This window comes from Dipteris shenzhenensis, chromosome 7 (assembly GCF_047967505.1).
Source record: "Dipteris shenzhenensis isolate YYH24624 ecotype China chromosome 7, Dip_SZ_1.0, whole genome shotgun sequence".
NCBI classification, from domain to species: domain Eukaryota; kingdom Viridiplantae; phylum Streptophyta; class Polypodiopsida; order Gleicheniales; family Dipteridaceae; genus Dipteris; species Dipteris shenzhenensis.
The window spans coordinates 26,930,180-26,945,495 of NC_141602.1; the positions used below are offsets into that span (position 1 = coordinate 26,930,180).

Below are 15,316 nucleotides of genomic sequence, written 5' to 3' on the forward strand. Positions count from 1 at the left end.
CCACCATAGTGTCTGGCCCAAATGCTCCGTGGTGCTTGCATCACTATGAAAATAGGCCCTTACTACCTCGGCTGGTTTCACACACATCCGTCGCCCACTCACGAAAAACACATTTGGACAGTGTGGTATTTCACACACTGGCGGACATCAAAGCAAATTCCACAAATGGGATTGGATGAGAGAGAAGATGGGCCTTGAAGCATAGAATACTTTTTGGTTGTCTACACCTTGGGCAGCATGCCTAGGCCGAATGAAAAAAAATCCAACGGACAAGAAGTTCCACCAATGACTTTGTGCCATCAAAGCTGAATGCCATCAAGCTGCCTTGTTGGCCGGTGTGTGAAACGAGCCTTAGTTACTTGCCATTCTAGATAGGCATTTCAGGCTACAAAAGCACATTTGATAGGATTTTGAGCTATGAAAGCGGATTAGGTTAGAAAAATTGTCTTTTGCCAGGACTGGCGCACACCCATGATCCATCAGCCATGATTGCTGATGCGTTCAATGTGCCCAACTGCCACTGAGTAGATTCTCTCTCTCACGATATGACAGTCAAGTACAAATGTACATAAATTCTCAAGTTTCAATGGTTTATAATTTACTCTCTCCAGCTAAGACTCTGCTCATCTGAGATCTGACCATTTACTATGGATTAGATGAACTTCTTCCATGGTCTGTCTAAACTAAAGTCTAAAACTCAGTGATGCTTTTGCAGTGTGCAGTGTGTACACTATTCTCTCCTCATTGCTCTGTTCTTGCTCCTCAGTCCTCAGGCATCCTTTTCTTTATGATGCTATCAACAACATTGCCATTTTGCCTGCTTTCCTCATCATCCCTCTTTCTGACCATCTCCCTGCTATACCATACCTTAACTGTACTTCTCAAGTTCTCTGCTTTGCCTAAAGCTCACTGCAATTATATTCTCTACGCCCATTGATTGCTCTGCTCTTGCTCTCCTTTCGGAGCTGGGCAGAGCTCTGCCCAGAACACGAGCAAAAGAGCAGAGGCAACAACAAGATGATGATGATGATGAAGAAGAAGAAGAAGAAGTTTCAATGTCCTCTCGCTCTGCTGAACGCATGCTCTTCCTTTATGCTGTTTGGCTGCCAATGCTCTGTTCTTGCTCCCATCTTCTTTCTTTTAAACATTATGGCTCAAGCCTCAATGCTCTATTGCTCTGCCCTTGCTCTGATTCTTCAACATTGGGAGTACCTCTCTGTCCAGGGGCCCTGCTCTTGATTCGATCCCTGTCCTTTCTTGTTGTGCTCAAGGTCAGATTATGCTCTGCTCTGCTCTGGAGTCTCCTCTCTCCAGAGTCCACAGTCCAGATCCCATCCCTCTTCTTCCCTCAGTTCAGGCTTTGTTTTGGTGCCTCGATCCTCCTCCTGTGAGTCCTGTCCCCTCTCCTTTGCACTGACAGCCTACCATAGCCCACATGCAAAAAGCAGCAGGGATACAATATCTTATACTTGCAACAGAGATACGACCTCAATTTCAGCCACCCAGCAAGCTAGATGTGGCATGATGCCATGATGCATTATCTCTGACGCTCTTGAGGGCGTAAACAAAACCACAACAGATAGGTACTTACAGAGAGATCCATCATCATACGACTTGTTTACATCAGCTAATGAGTTGTTGCATCCCTCTCTCTTTACAGCTAGCCGGTTGAATTTAACTGTGCTTACTTCGTAGCTCAGTGAATTATTCACTCTTCTTCCTTGGATCTCTCGCAGTCTCTAGATTGCCAGTGAATTTCTTGAGTCCTTCATCGTCTTACAGTCTCTGCTTTTGTCATTTGCTGTGGGCTCTCTTCATACGTCGTGCACAGTGAAGTAGACGGTCCTATCCTTTCTGATCTGCACTTCCCTTTGTTGTCACACACACACACACACACACACTCAATTGTCCTACTTCCTTGCTATTTCGCTGTCACAAGAGTTGGTGCTCGCTCCTTTTCATCACCTCCTTCGTTTTAGCTGCACTGGACAGTGGAGAGTTTCCGATTCTCTCCCTTGCGCCTGCATGGCTCAGGAGCTTCCCTGTTCTTCAGACTTGCCACTTCACTCGCTAGCAGCTCGTCAGCTAGCTGGTCAGCTTGGCAATCGATCTTCTGCTCCGTTCTGCATTCTCGAAAATGTAGAGCTTGCTGATTCTGGACGTCCCGCGCAATGACGATAGCTAGTGACCCTCAGCTGCGCAAATGCCTTTGTGTGCGTGCGTGCTTTCGCGAACGGGAGAGAATAGATATCTTGCTGATGGCCTCGTTGGGCTTGCCCGCTCTTGCATCCTCTCTGCAGCTTCTGTTGCCCTTTCTCGAGCTCTAGCTCCTCAATTTCTTCAATTGATCTCCCCATAATTGTTGCCTACAATTGTACAAAAGTTTCTGCCCCCAACCCAACATCCTTGCAAACAGTATGAAGGAAATGGTAAACAGCCGGAGATGGCCAACGACAATTTCATGCAATAGACTCCATTATTGACTCGTTTGGAGCCTTTCGTCTGAAGTTTGTAAAGCTGTGCAAGATGAAACCAAACACCCAACTAGATTACGCGATCTTCCAACTCACGCCCACCCGAACGAGGTGCGCATCCGTTTCTAGACTGGACTTGGGAATGAGGATTTTGCAACACATTACGTTGTATGTTCCTGGGTTGTTTATTGTTTATAGAATGCATGGTGCGTGCTGCGCTTCAAGGATTTCCTAATCAGCCTCGTAAGAAGCTCGCGCACCACTGCACGTACTCAAAACGAAGGAAACCTGGTAGTCAGTAAATGATAAGCTGAAATTTACTCTGAGCGTATATGCGTCAGGTGCGAGCTGCATGTTGCTGCACAAGGTGTAACGTACAAGTTGGCTTCAGGGCTGTTAAAACCGTTTGTAGCACACCTGCGTACCGCAGAAGAACAATTGGCGAGAGGAGGCTACTCCATTCGGTTGGAACCACCAGATCCTGACAGGGCCTCATGGTTTTCCAAGGGTACAATGGAAAGGTGGGGAAATTATTCCAGCAGTTTGAAGCGCCTTACTGTTTCAGAAGCGTGCATGTCTGTAAACGTTACAAACTACTTCTCTGCTGCCTGTCTGGTCCCGATTTAAAATCAAAGTTTTCGATCTGCACGAGCATGCAATCATTTTTCTCTAGCACCGATTTCTCGTGTGTCCTCTCATTTCGCCGTAACAAATTTGACCAGTCTTGTTGCTTCTCGTGGCAATTATGAGAGACACGGAGGAGTTTAAATACATCTATTGGCATGTTTTAATGCCGCTCAACTACTGTATTGAGTAAGGATTTTGCTTTGCCACGGTTTAAAAACTGATTCTAAGGAATGTTTAACCAGGTTTGTCAGATTTGTAAGTACCCCTGAGGTGTTAGAAAGAGTCAGCTCTGTTGAAGTTGAGCTAATCCAACTTGAAGAAACGATACATCTGCAAAAAAGTGACCCAATTGAGGCAAATGATCCTTTGCAAGTAAGTGGAGAGACAATGGTGTTACGCTGTAGTGAGTCGTGCATTTCGTTAAGAAATTTTCTGACAATAAGAGTCTCAATTGATTTTTCGATTTTGTTTAGGCAGACGATCAAGTCTCGAAGAACGCACCATCGTCCTTTTCAACAGGTATAGTATGCTTATGCATTTTACAAGTTCTTTAAAGATATAGAACATGTCATTGCAAAGCCACCTTTAAGGCTCAGTGCACGTATGACTCAGGAAATGGTCATAGTATAGCCTTTGACAAGGTTGTCTTGCTCCTCTTGCCTATTGTGGTAATGTGTGTTCAAGATCATGGACAAATAGATGAGTTTATCATGCGTAGTGGAGACATCTTTTATGTTCTACCAAGCATAAGCTGCCATCGGGTTTCAAAAGATTCTGGAATATCTTGGGTACTGATTTTTTTAAATCTTTAATTTGCTCTTTTACCCCTTGTTTCATGTCTCTTACAAACCCCATTCTTCCCTCATTTCCTTTCGCCCTGATCATGCACAACCAGATCAACTTGAAGTTCTAGGCACGCTGTAGTGATTGGCGGGCTGAGTGCTCATTCATGAGCCTCCTAGCCACCCCCACGGTCAAGAGTCCCATGCCTGGAATGGATCTGCTACTGTAAGATGTGAAAGTAAAGGTGATCAAGCTGGTGCTTCAGTCGTACCATTTTGTCTTTGATGTTTACATTCAAAAACTTCGTTTGCATTTTTTCTTTGATGTTTAATTTGAAAACTTTGTTTGCTTCCTGCTTCATGCATGGCAACCTTTTTCCAGAAATTGGCATGATTTTGTTGTGACAGCCATACCATTTTTTCTTTGATGTTTGCATCCAAAAACTTTGTTTGCATTTTTTCTTTGATGTTTAATTTAAAAACTTTGTTTGCTTCCTGCTCCATGCATGGGCAACCTTTTTCCAGAAATTGGCATGATTTTGTTGAGACAGCCACTCGCTGCACTCTAATTCATCAACCTACTTATTTCGGTTTCAGCAGCTTTGTTTTGTACTCTCCAACCAGCTTCTTTGTCTTTTGCTTTGGGACCCCATTTGACCTGTAATTTTACCTGATAAGTTTGTTGTACAATGTATGCTTTAATGTTTAATGCCTGAGCTCACTACAGAATGAACCTGACCCTTTTAAATCCTGTAGGCGGGAAATCTTTGGGATCTACCACTCTTGAGAAGTCTGGTGTACCTCCCACTAAGGTGCTTTTCCTTTCATTCTTATTTGTATTAATCAAACTGAGCTGGCTAGTTATTCTCAAAGGGCATGGCAGGTTAACACTGGCAGCAGGAGCTTTTGAGTGCAGCCTTGGCTGCTAAGATTACTATACACAACCCATATCTCTCTTGACAAAAAGAGTAACAGTAGACTCTATTTGATTGCAGACAAGGCAAGACTCTCTTGATGGTGTGGAAGGTGGACCTGGGGAAAATCACAAGTGAGTCTATTATCATGGTTTTATATGTTGGATGTGATTCAAAGATTTGTCTTTCTTCTCTGGTTTGAGTGTGCCCTGAAAGTTTTTTGTTAACAAGCATGCTCAAATTTTAGGCAGCGGCTGATGAGAGCTCTAGATGCACGACGATTGATGTTACACAAAGAGCAGGGAATGGCATTCGCACGTGCAATTGCAGCCGGCTTTAGCATGGAACACATGAGTGACTTGGTGGTGTTCGGTGACTACTTTGGAGCTAGTCGTTTAAGGTAAGGGGCAAGATACTCATGCTTAAGTTGTGCACATAAAAAAATCCATTGTAAGGTGTAGATCTAGCATGTAAACGAAGACTTTAGCGAAGCTCTGATCCTATGGTGTGCAACTTTGAATGCAGGGAAGCCTGCATCAAGTTTATGGCATTGTGTAAAAAACGGCAAGAAGCCGGCCTGTGGCTAGAGGATTTAGACCTAGCTGCAGCTGAAGTTGGCTCTGCTCTATCAGACACGGCTTTCATGGGTACAGCTGGTGAACCTGTAATGGGAACCTATACTAAGTCTAGGTCACATTCAGATCCCTGGGCTGATATGCATGGGAGAGAGGTGAAACTTGATGAGGATGGGTCTGGAAAGCTTAGCAGGCGGGGTTCTCTAGATGATCCAACACGGGAGTATTGGCAGTCAATAGCTGGTATTGGGTCAGCCAATGGATTGGGAATGATGGGAGACTTTAACGGAGAGTACAGCCCACAAACTGGGGAACCTGTGGGTACTGCAGAATTTAGGGATTTGCAAACAGGGAGACTACCTGGCCTTGTTAGAGGGCATCCAGTTATGGCAGCATGGCAAGGACAGCCTCAGAACCCCTATGTGCAAAATGCCCCTCCTCTGTCTTACTTAGGGAGTCCCTACATGCAGCCAGCCCAAGCAGATGGAAGCGCTTGGCACCTAGGAGAAGCCAGTCCCCATTGGATGGGTGGGGTGCATCCTCCGCCGCCAGCACAGTATTGGCCAGGTCATCAAGGTTATGTTAATACTCATCGACCAGTTGCTCCAACTGCTCGGGAACATACAGATGGGTTTCTGCACAATGCTCTGCATCATGAAGCCAAGCAATCACTATCTGGGAATAATGAACCTGCTGCTCATAGAGATGCCAAAGAGATTGTTTATGGTCCAGGTCCTAATCTCTATGGTGATCATCCACAGACTCCAGAATATACAAATGAGACTCTAGAGTCATCGTTTGACATTGACACAGAGCTGCCTTCCGAAACAAGCAGGCGGTTCCCCAGGAGATCCTCATCTCCACGTAGGCGATCCCCATCACCGATGAGAAAGGTGCAGATTGGCCGCTCGGGCCAAAGGCGTTCTGGCATGGTGGTTATCCGCAACATCAACTACATTGCTCCCAACTCACAAGGTCATTCTAGCAAAGGAGACAATGCTGCTGAGTCTTCAGACAGTTGGAGTGAGGATGGTGATACTGCTACACGTGATCCAGATGAAACATTACGATCAAAGGTGGAGACTGTTAGAGTGAAGGTCCAAGATGTGATTGGCCTATTTGAAGATAAAAAGAGTGAGGCTCTTGATGCAAGGAAGAGTGGAACTCGGAAGTTGTCCTCCGACAAAGCTTTATTGAGGAGATGGACCGACTCAGGTGGTACGAATGGAGAGTCCAATGATGAATTTCAAAAAGGTGAGAACTTGCATACAACTGCCAAGGATGATGCAGGCAACCTTGTTGCTGAAGAAACGCCTTTCTTTCCAGATAGGGTGAGACGAGGCAGTTCGGACAGTTCAGCTCGTGATGTTGCTGAGTTGGAATTTAATGCTGGTAATCAGCTGCGAACGTCTGATCAAGGCATGAATCATGGGGAGAAGAGAGTGGGAGAGGATGCAATGGAAGGCAAAAGGGCGGGAGACATGCTCATACTACCTGAGAGGGAAGAATTCAATAGATACACTGACGTAGTCTCTGCTGAAGTGTTAGCTGAGCAACAGGGACCTGTACATCAGAAAATGCCCATCACTGATGATTCTTTCATAGTTTCAGATCGAGCAGGATTCAGGGCAGACAACAGAATTCCAATCGAACAAGATTCTGAGCTTGTAACTGGGGATTCTGAGCAGCAACCAGTCGACAAGAGGTATTCAGACGATTCCTTTATTGTCCTTGATCGTTCTATGGTCGGCAATGCCAGTCGGAGAACGTCGCTTAATTTGGAATCCGAAATGCCGTTCGATCAACACCTGGATACGAATGTGGAGAAGAAAAACGCTCAGGAATCAGACAATTTTGAGCCAGATGATTTGCTAATGGTGCCAGAGAGGAGTAAGGATGGGGCAAAAAGGTCATGGAATACGACGGTAGATTATGATATGGAGGTGCTAGCAGCTGAAATGAAGGACGAAGGAGAGGAGGAACGAGAGGGAGGGGAGGGAAAGGGGGGAGGAGGGGGGGGGAAGGAGGAGGAGGAAGAGGGGAGGGAAGGAAAAGGGAAAGAGGGGAGGAAGAGGGAGGAGAGGGAAGGGAAGGCAAAAGAGATGAAGGAGGCAGTGGAGAGGAGGAGGAGGAGGGAGGCAGCAGGGAAGAGGGGGGGGGGGGAAAAGGCAAAATCATTGGAGGAAGCAAAGAGGAGGGCAGAGAAGCTGAGGGAGTACAAGGAAAGCTTGAAGAAGAGCAAGAAGGAGAAGGAAGACGAAGAAAGAAAGCGAATCGAAGATTTGAAAAAGCAGAGGCAGCTCAGAATCGCTGCTCGTACTCCTTCATCCATTGCCAAGTCCCACAAAATCTCCCCTCCCAGTCATCTCACCACTCACTCTCATCCTCGCCCTCCTCCTCTTCCTCCCACCATTGCTCCTGCAGAAATTAAGAAGCGCCCTCCTCCTCCCTCCTCCTCATCCTCCAAAGTTACTCGCCCCTCTAAAGAGCCCAAGGCTGACCTCTCGCCCTCCCTTGCATCCTCCAAACCTCTCTCTGTTGCTGCCCGTACGCACCACACCCCAGCTGCCAATCGCACTTCCACTTCCCAGCCTTCTCGTCCCAAGGGCTCTGCATCGGCCATTCGGGCTAATGCAGTCCTTTCACAGGAGGTTCGCAGTGCCCTCTTGAACGATGCAGGTCAAAAAGCTCCGTCTTCATCCTTTCTGCCGCTGGAGAACGAAACAAAAGCTCCATCTTCATCCTCTCTGACACAAGAGAATGATACAGAGATGGACAAGATGGAAACTGTCATTAAGGAAATACAACCTGAAAGCACTCTTATAGAAGCAGCAGGGCCTGAGACTGGGTACATCAACACCACAGCTCCCACATCGACTGAATTAGGGACCGCTAATGCAGTTGATAAGGAAGTGTCTGCTGTAGATCCGCCAAAAGATGATATTTTGAAGTCAGATGAATCAGTCAAGGTCCTTGAGGAACCACATGTTGATCCACCCACTGTGGATGTCAATGTGGTTTCGTCCCTTGCTAACAAATTTCTGCCGGATTATTCACTTTCTATGCATGCAGAGTCTCCAGTTTGTTCCAGCAATGAGCATTTGCAACTTACTGATAGCAACGATGGACCTCCAGTTGATGGAGAATCAGATGGCCATTCCACATACATAGATCTGGACATAAGTGATAGAGAGGGACCCTCTGTCCTTGAACCTGAACTTCCAGCTTCAGCATGTATTCCTGCTCAATCCAGTTCAGAGCACTACAACCCTCCATCTGCCCCGCTTACAGAGTCGCCAATAGTTACTCCATCTAAAAATCTTCCTCGGCTTCATGAAGCCATTCAGGAAGCGCACTCGCCAGAAGCAAATCCTGCAAAAATCGGATCCACCAGATCAAGGAAGAAATGGGGTGACTCAGGATCTCAGAAAACATCAAAGGAGCATGCCAAAGGTTTGAAAAGGCTATTGCTGTTAGGGAGAAAGAGCAGCCGCAGCTCTGATCAGAACTCTTCGCATTGGATCTCATCTTCAACAAGATCTGAGGGTGATGAGGATGGAGATGAGATAATGGACTTGCCATTGAGCAACAGGAAAAATTTTGGCATTGGATCTTCTTTGGATTCCATCAGTTTCACTGAGCAAGGTACCTTAAATTCTTGAGTGTTTGTATGCTTTGATACCCTTTGTTATTACTTGAATGTAGATTGTGCCTTGGTAGATATGATAGAACAAATTGAAGGTATATATGCATGCTTTGTATGCCAGGCAAGGTTGATGTACCTACCAAAGATTAACAAAGAGCATTAGAAAATAGGATTCCATGTTGCAAGTTTCTATAGCCGTTTGAGCTTGTTTGTGCTCATCCTACAAAAAAAGACCAGCTGAGGCTCACGTCTCTGCCAGGACTGGCAGGCAACGGTAGAATATAACACAGTGTTTGCCCAAGCTTTGGCAAGTCCCACAATCTTTTCATAACTCTCTGTGGTTTTGTTTAAGGGAGGCACTACTTGATGTGTTTCGTTGGCGAGGGGGAGGAATGCTTTTATGCATGCTACCTTGTTGGGTTCTTGTTCTCAATGTGGAAGCCTCTTACATTGTACATGATATTACTGATATGCATTGTAGAAAGGCAGTTGATTAGGGACCGCTATTTCTGAAGTGCTATGCTGTGAATGTGCATTATATCATTGCTTTATCCTCTACCACTTTATGCCCTTTGTATCCAGGAGTGCTATGTGTTCTTCTTTCACAGATTGTAATATGCTAATTGGGTTTTGCAGCTCGCTCAGTTACAGCAGAACCCCATTTGAAACGTCACGATGGAAATAGTTCCAGAAGCTCATCAACTAAAGGTGAGAACTAGACCCAATTGAGTTCTTAGATACTCTCTTTGTGAAGCAGTTTGTGGTGGGACAAGTCTTTACATGGTGTGGCCAGTTCTAACAATCCAACATGTTGGCATACAGGTTCTCGTTCTTTCTTCTCCCTATCGACTTTTCGGAGCAAGGGTGGAGAAGTAAAAGCCTGACGATGACCAGCCTGTAGGTTTGAAGATAACTTTATGTTTTTTATTCTTTGTGACCTCTGGTATGCACGCTTTTATGGATTTTATACAGCTAATTGAGGTCATTGCTTTCACAATGCAATAAATATCGTTGTAAAATGGTCCTGGACTGGTTATTTGTTTGTCCCTTTTTGTAGCTTGTGTTTGTGTATAGATAAGGTTTTACCCATTTGATTGGAAACTGCAGAGTAGGTGGCCGTTTTCATGACTTTGTACATTTTTCACATGTATATGTAACAACAGAAATTCATGAGAGTTTTGTCTTTAAACACATTCCTAAATATACAATTGGTAGACCTGTACATGTGGATGTAACAAGAGGTTCATGAGGGTCTCTTTTTCAAAGTGGCTGCCTAATATGAAAGTACATGTTTTTGTGGCCTCGTATTCTTGCTGGTCTTCATCACATTGATGAATCTATTTGGAGTACTCGTCTCGCAATCCCCATTCAAGGAGAAGAGGTAAGAAATGAAAAGGAAGGGGGGAGGAGCTCCCCAATCCCCCCCCTCTCTCTCTAAAATGAGATGCCCCTCAGTACTGCATACTGCCTCTTATTCGAACAAAAATCATGTAAGGCAATATGAGAGCTACTTAATACTTACTACTTTGCAAACTTTTCTGATATCATAGAATCTTTTTAGCATACATGAAGGATGGGTGGAAAAATATATTCACATTTCATGTGTACATCTTTTCCGCATCTTTTGATTGTGATGTAATTTTAAGTAGAACTTGAAATGATACGGGAATCAAACATCAAGTTATAATTTTTTAGTTCAATTAGATTCCATTGTTTACAAACATATTTCTCAACAAAGCTGAATATCCTATAAACATCTTGGAGCTTAGATCTTCTTTAGCACATGTGCTAGTATGGCTGCAAATTGGAACTCATTGTATTAACTATTCAAATGTCATTTATTTCATATGGATTTCTCATCCATAATAAACGAGACAATTTTTTACGACATGCATAAGATTAAGGACGTGGGTTATCGAGTATCCTTTCCAATTTAGTCTTGTGTTCCACAAAAGATGACAATTATTTTATGCTTGTCATAATGAAGGTAATAGCCTTTCAAAGCAAAGAACTTTATTACGTTTTGTAGATTTAAATATGTTGCAATTCTTTGCAAGGCAAGTGATTTAAGTAGCTTGCTCATTAATTCATTTGCAAGATGGGGTGCATTCCAAATTGCCATTTCGAGGTAGTATTTTTGAAAAATTTATAGCACTCTAAAATGATGGGGTGCATTCCAAATTGCCATTTCGAGGTAGTATTTTTGAAAATTTTAAAGCACACTAAAACCACATCTTGCCTCGCAAAAGAGTCAAATATTCAACATGGATATTCCACATGGGAGGTATTTAATGCCATGCTACTAGTGAAAGGTATAACCCAAAATTGCTAAAGCAGTGAGAGACACTTCTGAAAGATATTGAGATGTAAGGAGTCGTTTGAGGGAAGATTTTATAGTTTTAGCACCTTTCCACTTTGAGAGAAGAAGCCATTCAAAGGAAGATGATTATAAGTTTCTGTGTTCTGGTTAGTTACTTGTGATGCAGGATCTTGAAGATATTGAAAAGGTTTTTTTGGGAAAGAACATTACAGCATTAAAGATCAATTAGCCATAGAGGTTGGAAAACTAAGTAGCCCCTCAACCACAAAAAAAAGAAGTTTTTTTGGGGAAAGAACATTATAGCATTAAAGATCAATTAGCCATAGAGGTTGGAAAAATAAGTAGCCCCTCAACCACAAAAAAGCTTAACTTTAGGCTGCATATCTTCTATCGAACTATTAGGTCAATGAAGAAAAAAGTGGTTTTCTCTAAGATGAAATTTCTCATGGAAATATGGTGTGTTTTCTATTGAGACTTCTAAATTGAAGAGGTTGGCACATTGCATCTACTTCAATGAGAAGAACATACTTCTTTGCAACTATAGACACTGAACATCTTTTCAAAACATCAATCTTAAGAATATCTCACATAAAGCATAAGTTGAAGGGATGGACTCCACTATTGGTAGTAGCTTTGCCAACAATATAGTGGATGAGGTGAATGATTATTTGGGAGTAGTTGGCTTATATAGTGCCACTGAAATCTTTATTGTGCTCAAATTTCACGCACTCTTCCCCTTCACTCCGCCCCAACTAATTAATTGATTGATGCATTTTTTTAATTCATGGGTTAATGCATTTTTAAAATTTTTAGCACGGGTTTTTGATTGTGAATCTTTGAGTTAGATGCTTAGTGAATGTTTTTTATAAAAAAAATTTTGTTTTGTTTTTGTTGTTTCCCTTGAAAACTATAATAGTGCTAGTAGGCACCATGACATATTTCAACCAATTTGGGAACTAGATCCCATTAATCATACCTCAATAAGCAATGACATGCATTTTCAGCCTCTCGAGCATTAATGTGCCAATACTTCAGGCCATGTGATCATGTCATTGATTGTCTCCATTCTCATATTCCTTACTTCACAGTGACTGATTCTACTCTAATAATTGACCACTTCCTGTCAACATGTTATGATGCATGCATATATTGAGATAATACTTAGAACAATACCTATGAAAAGAAAGGCATTATCGCAAGTTCACTCATCTTTTTTTGCATGATATTACTTGTATATATTTTTTATAACATCTTTTTCACCAATTGTATTCATAGCCCTATGCAAGAGAAGTATTTACACATGCATGAGTGGTAGTGTAAATCTATGTCCCAATAAGCTTGGTAATGATCTCGCTTATGTCCTTGATGGTATGACTTAGTAAAAGCTACTTTGCAATTGTCTAATGAATTTTTAAATACAATCATGACTCCATTATGTTGATCATTTTTTAAGATTAAATGAATCATAGTGCTACTTGAAAAGTCATGTTACTACATCAAGACTCCAAACATATTATGCTTGTAAATTTTCAACAAAAATGACTATCAACAACCATGATTTGCTTGATCAATAAGGCCTTCCTAAAGTTTTTTTGGATATTCCACGTGGACTTCAACATCTTGTTGAATAATATCACATTCAATCATGTTTTGCAATATAATCATCTACAATAGTTGTGTTCAAACCAAATAAAAGACTAGCATAATATTGTGGTCCCTTCTTAGTCCATGATGAGGTCTAGGAACAACATAGAATTTGGCACTTTATCATCAAAATTCCCACAACCTACAAATCTCAAGTAAAGCACACATCACATAACTTGAACACACCATATAGGTACATATACTTGTGACATCATATACAAATTGAAAAGGGGGAGCTCATATACTCATGACATAATGTAAAGTAATTCAATTACTCATGAAATAATCTACATATTGAAAAGAGATAACATTGAAACAAAATCATGAGAGACCCTACCACAATATCATGTACGTACATAGTGTTAGGTGAATAGACCTCCTTAAAGTTGGTCCCCATGTTTTTTGTTGCTTCCTTATTTCTCTACCCCTCCTTTGTTTAACTTCAATCCACTTCTAGATCATGTTCTTTAGCGGACCCAAGAGCAAAGTAAGCAACAAAACATGGTCATAACTAATTATAGCGTTACCAGGCAAGATTTTTCTCAAAGCCTTGGATGCACCATTTAGGTACCTCAAAATATGTCTAAATACCCCATCCTATGGTTGCATGGGTTATTATGACTAGATTCTCTAATATGACCTATCAATATACGTTTATGCATGAGTTCATATCTTCATTTATAAGGATTTCATTAACAACCTAGGCCTCTTCAAATCTACTCTCGTGTTTGAAGGTGACGATGCCTTTTTGCCCTTATATTTTGACACAGAGAATTGGGCCATTTTCTTAAGGACTTTGAACCTCCCAACCCTTGCCTAGACTTTAAGACCACTTTCATGTAACAGGCTATGTAATTTCTTTTGCTAATGCTCAAGGTCTAGGGTGCAAGGTAGCTACTACAACAAATTAATTCAATTTGGTTTTATTCCTCTAAGGGCATAGTGGCAAGTTTGACGCTTTGGTAAGGAAACTTTGAGACAAGATTTATCTTATCTCCCTCGAGCCTATCCATTTCCTTTCCTTTGTGAGCACAAGTTGTACTACTTGTTTAGCCATGTAAAGTATTTTCTACTTATCATTGTTACTTGGCATATTGTCCAAGGAAGTGTCCCTTATTCTCTTAGAATGTAATTTCTTGGCATTTCAAGAAATATCATGTCAGGAGTGTAGTATCATTTGAGGGATGATATGCCAATGTAAAAGTTGCATGTCTTGTGCATGCATGTTTCTATGCACTAAGTGAATATTGAATGGATTATTCTTCTAGATCATTTAGTCTTCAATAAAGTCCTCAAATTATAGTATTGTATTTTTGAAAATATGCATCCTATAAAGCTATTATGAGCCAAGTAATGTTCTTATGCTCTACAATTGATGAACTATCATTCTCAGGTACTCATTGTCTCTTTATAATTGATGTTAACATACATGGACCTACCATATTTAGGTACTACAATAAAGTGTGGTGCGAGTTGAATCCTTTAACTCCCACATGTAATTCGGGGCACAAAATGCCATCAAAACTACTGTAGAGTCAATTAGGGCATGCATATTTGTAGTATGAAAACCCACAATAGGATAAATCAGTATACAATGTTAACAAATATGGTGGTATATATACAATACCCAATGGATTCACCAAGGGGCAGATTATGAGATCATGTGAGTGAACAATTGCAAGATTTTTTTAGATGAGGCATAAGCTTATACATTAGGGGTGGGGGACTTGTTATTTTTTCCCAAACTCTAATTTAAAGGGGGGAGGGAGGAGAGAGTGGCAGGCCTTAGAGGAAATGAGGTAGCAATTGTGCATACATTAACAAGGATTTTAAAAATTGCTTGCCCATACTTATAACAATCAAATAGTGTTGCGGGTCCTCAAACCTCGAGGGCTTCTGCTGTGATAATCCACCCGACCATGGATTCCCTTCTCTTGGAGCCCCCTAAACCTCCTTTCTTTTTTTTTTGGCTCCCTCTAGAATCCTCGCTCCTAGCCCAGCACTTGCCACTTGGCCTCCAATTTTGGTGCCACATGTCCCACAAGGGACTCCTCTCTTTATAGCCCTCTCTAGGACTTCTTATGCACCACCTCATAAATGTCTAGACCTAGGCGTGACCCTAGATCTAAGCCCTTTAGGCCCTATTAATGCAAGTGCTATCAAGCCCTCTGGCTTCCCGCCTTATACCGTGGTCACACGGTATTATAGTTGACGTAACATTCCCTTCCCCTTAAGAATTGTTTACGTCCTTGAAAAAAAAATTGGGAAACCTCCTCTGGAGACTGCTTACCTTTTTCGATGTTGAACTCTCTTCAGATCTATCTTTCCACTTAA

The 15,316-nt window shown here is 42.2% G+C and overlaps 1 protein-coding gene across 1 annotated transcript; it reads left to right on the forward strand.

Annotated features, from left to right (window-relative positions):
• The first annotated feature begins 1,691 nt into the window (after positions 1–1,691).
• On the forward strand, positions 1,692–10,457 carry LOC147900169 (uncharacterized). Its single transcript, XM_087376893.1, has 10 exons — positions 1,692–2,585; positions 2,816–2,995; positions 3,344–3,473; positions 3,575–3,620; positions 4,640–4,695; positions 4,879–4,931; positions 5,045–5,197; positions 5,323–9,017; positions 9,655–9,726; positions 9,841–10,457. Exons 1-10 carry the CDS (start codon positions 2,527–2,529, stop codon positions 9,900–9,902), a joined length of 4,506 nt encoding a protein of 1,501 aa, XP_087233019.1. The 5' UTR covers positions 1,692–2,526; the 3' UTR covers positions 9,903–10,457.
• The last annotated feature ends 4,859 nt before the right edge of the window (positions 10,458–15,316 follow it).